The sequence below is a fragment of the Ascaphus truei genome, chromosome 3 (assembly GCF_040206685.1).
Source record: "Ascaphus truei isolate aAscTru1 chromosome 3, aAscTru1.hap1, whole genome shotgun sequence".
NCBI classification, from domain to species: domain Eukaryota; kingdom Metazoa; phylum Chordata; class Amphibia; order Anura; family Ascaphidae; genus Ascaphus; species Ascaphus truei.
Window position 1 is genome coordinate 420,241,518 of NC_134485.1, and position 6,948 is coordinate 420,248,465.

General features: G+C 45.4%; 1 protein-coding gene across 1 annotated transcript; it reads right to left on the minus strand.

The window, feature by feature from the left end:
- Positions 1-2,482: 2,482 nt before the first annotated feature.
- On the minus strand, positions 2,483-4,513 carry LOC142491196 (odorant receptor 131-2-like). The gene has a single exon (XM_075593468.1). It carries the CDS (start codon positions 4,511-4,513, stop codon positions 3,584-3,586), a length of 930 nt encoding a protein of 309 aa, XP_075449583.1. The 3' UTR covers positions 2,483-3,583.
- Between the last annotated feature and the right edge of the window lie 2,435 nt (positions 4,514-6,948).

The following is a 6,948-nucleotide window of genomic DNA, read 5'->3' on the forward strand; positions in this document are numbered from 1 at the left end:
AGTAATGGACAAATCTCCCACCGGGTGGGGGAAACACCGCTACATAAAGGAAAGATTAAGGGGCCTATGCAGTAAAGTCTGATAGAAAAAATCGCCATGGTTTTTAAATCGCCATTTTTGACAGTGTTCCTATCACGGTATGCAGAAAGCCCTGAATACCAGTGATAGCAACATTTCAACAAATAGCTAGTAGCCGAAGCCGAGATGATCTGACCTCCGAAAAGGGCTCACCCGGCAAGATCTTTCTGCTGCAGAGAGAGAGAGAGAGAGGGATGCCTCTCTCTCTGCGCAAATCTCGCCCGAAATAAAATATTTTAATTTACATTGTATTACTAGTGTAGATGATCAAGGGGGTCTCCGGAGCATAACCGCACTTTTTTTCAGGTCTGGGGACACCCTGCTTCCCGAGTTACAGGCCCCGTTATGGGGTGCTGGTATCTCCTACTGCTGCAGCCGAGTTTATTCGAGCATTTGCCCGTTCTCGGCCGCAGCAGTAACCTGGCGCGCGCCGGAGGGTGCCGGGCGTGCGCCGAAGCAGCGGAAGAGCGCCCTCCGATCGGGGCGCTCTTCCTCCCGCTGCCGGGTCCGCCGGGTCCCCCGGAACCCCCTGCCGCCGTCCCCCACATCGCGGGACACCAGGGCTCCCTCGGGGAGCCCTGGACGCGCGTGCAGGGGGCGCTGGCACCCGATGACGCGTGACCGCTGAACGCCTCTGGAGGAAATCTCACATTCTCGCAGACTTCCTTCACTACAAATGTATGCAATCCTGTTTCAACTGTGCCCTCTCCCAGGGTAAACAAATTTACTTTTCTTCACTAATCAACCCGCATAAGTTTAATCCACGCCGACTCTTCTCTGTCTTTGACTCTCTACTCAGACCACCCTCTGCTGCCTGTTCTTCCTCCATCTCACCTCAGGACTTTGCCAACTGTTTTTAGGAATAGGTGGAATCCATACGTCAGCCCATCCCCTCTGTATCCTCCTCCCATCCTACACCTCTTCCTAACTCTCCTCCTGCATTCCTTGACCCTTTATCTGCTGTCATGGAGGAGGATGTGTCTTGCTGATCTCCTCTTCTCCTTCTACCACATGCCCTCTTGACCCCATTCCCTCCCATCTCCTAAAACCTCTTGCTCCTACTATAATCCCTACGCTCACACACATTTTTAACTCCTCTCTCTACTCAGGTACCTTTCCCTCCTCCTTCAAACATGCAACAGTCATACTATTACTCAAAAACAGCAAGCTTGACCCTACCTGTCTTTCTAACTATCGACCTGTCTCCTTCTTGCCTTTTGCCTCTAAACTCCTTGAACGTTTTGTATTCTCTTGCTTGCTCCATTTTCTCAACACCTATTCTCTCCTAGACCCTCTACTGGCTTCCTCACTGCTCACTCCACTGAAACTTCCCTCAGTAAAATAACTAATGACCTCCATGCTGACAAAGACAGAGGTCATTACACTATTCTCATATTACTGACCTTGATGCAGTATTTTATACTGTGGACCACCCTCTTCTCCATACTCTTGGCATTCGTAAAAAAGCTCTTTCCTGGATATCCTCTTACCTCTCCCATCATACTTTCAGTGTCTCTTTTGCAAACACCTTCTCTATCGATCTCCCTGTGGGGGTACCCCAAGGTTCTGTCCTGGGACCTCTTCTCTTTCTCTTTACACACTCTCCCTAGGTGACCTAATCACATCTCTTGTGTTCAAATATCACCACAATGCTGACGACACACAAATTTACTTTTCTACCCCTGACCTTACACCTGCGGTACAGACTAAAGTTTCCGAATGTCTGTCAGCTATATGATCCTGGATGGCCCTCCGCCGACTTAAACTAAACATGACAAAAACAAAGCTCCTCATACTTCCTCCCAAACATGTCTCTCTTTCCTCCTTCTACATTACTGTTGGAAGTACCATCATTCACCCAGTAGCCCAAGCACGCTGCCTAGGGGTCACACTCAACTCCTCTCTCACATTCTTTTCTCACATTCAAAACGTTTCTAAAACCTGTCAATTTTCCTCCGCAATATTACAAAAATACACCCTTCCCTCTGTTGCTCGACTGCTAAAACTTTGACTCAGGCCCTCATTCTCTCCCTTCTTGATTACTGTAACCTCCTGTTGTCCGGCCTTCCTGCCTCTCAGCTGTCTCCCCTACAATCTATCCTAAACGCTGCTGCCAGAATCACACTACTCTTTCCTAAATCTGTCTCAGCATCTCCCATGCTGAAATCCCTCTCCTGGCTTCCTATCAAATCACGCATATCATACTCAATTCTCCTTACTTTTAGAGCTTTACACTCTCTTCTCCTCCTTACATCTCAGCCCTAATTTCTCGCTATACACCACCCGGCTCTTGCGTTCTGCTCAAGGATGTCTTCTCTCTACCCCTTTTGTATCTAAAGCCCTCTCCCGCCTTTAACCCTTCTTACTGACTGCCCCACACCTCTGGAATGCCATTCCCCTAAATATCTGACTAGCACCCTCTCTATCCACCTTTAAGACCCACCTTTAAACACACCTGCTTAAGGAAGCATATGAGTAGCTGCATGGCTGATAATTTACACCTCATACTTTAACCTTGGCCCCTTGCAGACGCACTTACCAGAATGCCCTCCTACTGTCTCTGTATGTTCTTCCTACCAACTAAATAAGATTATAAGCTCTTCGGAGCAGGGACTCCTTTTCCGAAATGTTAATTTGATGTCTGAAGCACTTCTTCCCTTTGTGTTATTTAAATCTTATTAATTATATGATTGTCACTATTACTGCTGTGAAGCGCCATGTACATTAATGGTGCTATATAAATAAAGACATACATACATAGACAAACTACAATGGATTGGGGTTATGATAGGTCAAGACTCTTTCTGGGTCTGTGACTGTGCAGACCTAAAAATAGGACTTATTTGGGAGCTACCACTAAAAGGGACATATGCGTTGTTTAGAAGGTAATAAACGATCGCCAGACCCTGGGCTGTCAGCCTCAAAAGAAACTAACATTCCTGAGACATCCCTTGTGCATCACAAAGAGGGAATGACACACAGGTCACCGCTTATTTGGATGACTTTATTAAAAATGAGAATATCATGTGATGTCATCTACTGTGCATAATAAGAATTACATACTGTATGTGTGATCATTTCAAGAAGACAAATCAAACCATAGCACACACTACATGGGTAAGAAATGCTAAGGATAGATATCTATTTGTCATTCAAATTTAGTTGCCTGAGTCTATTGATATGATTCACGTGTGTCTAAGTGTTAGAAATGGGAACTTATGAATGTGTTTATATATCTAGGCACCTTTTAAACGTCTTTTTAGAGAGAGGTTTTTCCAACCTAGTAGCTGACCTATGACAGGGGTGTGCTTATGTTTTTCCGTATGCAGGTCACATGATCACAGGTGTGTCGTACGTGACAATCAGTTAGAGATTTTTTTTTTAGATGTATTATATTCAGGGCTTTCGAAATCTCACGGGTCATTTCTGCATGTGCAAGTCTACTAACAGGCAAAGGTGTCACATTCTCTTTACATCATTGTACATTGTAAGGTCGCTGGTGCGTCTATCCTGAAGTGATTGCAGAAGAGTGCAACTTTTTTATATATTTGCGAAACACTTCGTCCCTAATCCCATAAATGAAAGGACTGAGAAACCGAGGCAGACACATGAATAGGAGGAAGTTGGTTACGGACAAAAAAGTAATATTATCTTTGAGGTATGTCTCCATAAAATGAGAGCTGAAAGCGGTCATGCATAAAAGGAGCTGGAAAGCGTGGAGCATGACTGTTTTCCCAGCCTTGAAGGCAGAAGATTTGCCTGAGCCAAGCTTCCGTGCAACCTGCATTATCCTAATGTACGTGTACATGATTATCAGTCCCACCAGGGTAAAGCTGAGGATGAGGGTTATTGATCTCATGGTGTTCTGCACTGGGGCCTTCAATAATTTTGCCCAGCTACAAATCACATTAAGAGAGAAATACTTTGTCTCAACTGAGGAGCTCAGGACAATTAAATCAGCAACATTAGGGATGAGTCCCACTGCCCATATGACAGCAATGGCAGCATGAGATCTCTGTGTGGTGCAAAGCTCTGCATGTCTTAGTGGGTAGCAAATGGCTACATATCGTTCAAGGGCCATGACTGCCAGGTTATATGGGGTGACAATAAATGAAATAGAGCAAATATTCACTAAGACATAGCATAATGACACAGGGAGGTATACCTTGTATAAGGCAGCCACCAACAAAGTAAGCCCCAGGATGAGATACAGTGTGTCATTAATTAGCATATGGACAAAAAGGACATAGCGAGTGTTCTCTCGAATATGAGCTGTGGTAAAGTAGACAAAGAGCATAATTGTAAGGAAGTACAAGAAGAAGCAGAAGCAGAGGACCACCAAGATTAGAAGGGCCATCCTCACAGTCTCAACGTTCTTGTTGCTATCGACGGACACTTGGGTGATATTGCTGTTCAGATCCGTAGAGTTCGCCATTTACTGAATGACGGCGGTTGTTTTTTTTTGTTGAGGATTTCAAACTTGTAACAACAAAAAAAGAAACAGTATGATCAGCGCAAAACAAGAAAACTATTCCAAAGACATGAACGTGTTGTGACATCTTATGTTTATTGCTCGGTCTTTCGTTTAAAAAACAAAATCCATACTTGCAGTAAATAATTTAAAAGCAAAGACAACTGAAAACAGTGCTCAATATAAAAAAGAAATACAGGCATACCCCGCATTACCATACGCAATGGGACCGGAGCATGTATGTAAAGCAAAAATGTACTTAAAGTGATGCTTATCGATGCATGTACTATACTGCAATCGTCATATATGTGCATAACTGATGTAACTGATGTAAATAACGCATGTGTAACAGGCTCTATAGTCTCCCTGCTTGCGCACAGCTTCGGTACAGGTAGGGAGCCGGTATTGCTGTTCAGGACGTGCTGACAGGCGCATGCGTGAGCTGCCGTTTGCCTATTGAGCGAGATGTACTTACTCGCGAGTGTACTTAAAGTGAGTGTCCTTAAACCGGGGTATGCCTGTAATCTGATTTGTACAGACAATCACATTATAAAAGGCAATAGAATGCCCTTTTCTTGCCATTTTACGCTTTTTGAATAATGAGAAGAACTGGACAGTGACTAATAGTGTTCTTGGCCATTAAACGCCCCCCCGGATAAAACACATGTATTAAAAAAAAATCCCAGCACATAACAAATAACAAAAAAAGGAATTGTAACCATTAAACCATTCATTTTCACTGTGGCTACCAAGGCGATCTCAATGGGGATGTAGATTGAAATGGCAGCTGTAACAAGGACTTATCACTGTTTGAGGGAAACTGCCTCTAAACCCAGCAGTGCGCCGGTAAATTGCACACAAGCAATCAATTTGATTACAGTCGGTCTTTTAGAAAAAGCCTGCTCTGAGAAACAGGAAAGAGATTCTTTAGCTCACAAGGGAGCTGACATAAGGAAAATGAGGGCTGTGTTCTGGGAGCAAGACAAAAGGGGACCAGACCTCTATGCCTGGACCCTCAAGCAGACACCTACCCGGACACCACTGAACTGAAGGGCCACCTGCGTTAAGGTACTGCTGAGACTTTGGGGTGATAAGTGGGTAAGGGGCTTGGGCTTCCCCCCCACCCAGCCTTGCAGAGGGGGACTGGGGCAGTGAGTTAGCCCTTACACAGGGATTGGTGTTTATTGTTTTATGTATATTTGTTTGCTGTATGGTTTAAAGGAACAGGCAATAAAGCCTCATTTTAATTTCACCTTAAAACGGTCTCAATTGCATACCTCTGCACATACTGTATCTCTTACAGTAACCTGTAATACAAATAGGATACATTATCAATATTAAAATATACTACCTACCACCATTCCAGCCTCCTGGGAGGCGTGACATCAGGCCTGGGCATGACCAATCATGAGCCAGACCTGGTGCCTCCACCTGGCAGTACTTAAAGGCAGGACCGTCCCAAATTTAGTAGTGTCCTTCTCCCACTGAGGAAGGCAGGTCACACAACAAGGAGCCTGAGATTGGGGCCTTCCCTTGTGCTCTTTCCTTCGGTGGAGAGTGAGTGTGGACCATACCTCTGCCTCTGCTATGGAGGTGGGGAAGAGCTAGGGCAGCTGCGAGTGCCCTTGGCCTGTTGTGATGGTCCAGGGACCATCCTCCAGTGAGAGCTGAGTGTACTGCATTGGGCAGAAGACTGCCGTGTAACTGTACTGTATAGAAGACAATACATTGTTCCTGTTGTTATATACCTCCTGCCTTGTGCGTGACCTTACTGGGGGGAGAGATAATAAGTTCTACCGTGGGAGATCAACTTCAGTTCCTGGAGCCTACGGCAGATGGAGGCGCTGCACTGCTAAAGAGATATGTGCGGTATGAACCCCAGAAGCCTGATCCTGTGTCCCCACTACCATCGGTGGACGACACAGCCGTCCTGTTGCCAGCAGGTATATGCACCGTACACCGTAGTAATGGACAAATCTCCCACCGGGTGGGGGAAACACCGCTACATAAAGGAAAGATTAAGGGGCCTATGCAGTAAAGTCTGATAGAAAAAATCGCCATGGTTTTTAAATCGCCATTTTTGACAGTGTTGCTATCACGGTATGCAGAAAGCCCTGAATACCAGTGATAGCAACATTTCATCAAATAGCTAGTAGCCGAAGCCGAGATGATCTGACCTCCGAAAAGGGCTCACCCGGCAAGATCTTTCTGCTGCAGAGAGAGAGAGAGAGAGGGATGCCTCTCTCTCTGCGCAAATCTCGCCCGAAATAAAATATTTTAATTTACATTGTATTACTAGTGTAGATGATCAAGGGGGTCTCCGGAGCATAACCGCACTTTTTTTCAGGTCTGGGGACACCCTGCTTCCCGAGTTACAGGCCCCGTTATGGGGTGCTGGT

Excerpts from the sequence above, each read along its gene's own strand:
- LOC142491196 (XM_075593468.1), bottom strand. The coding sequence starts at position 4,513 with ATGGCGAACTCTACGGATCTGAACAGCAATATCACCCAAGTGTCCGTC.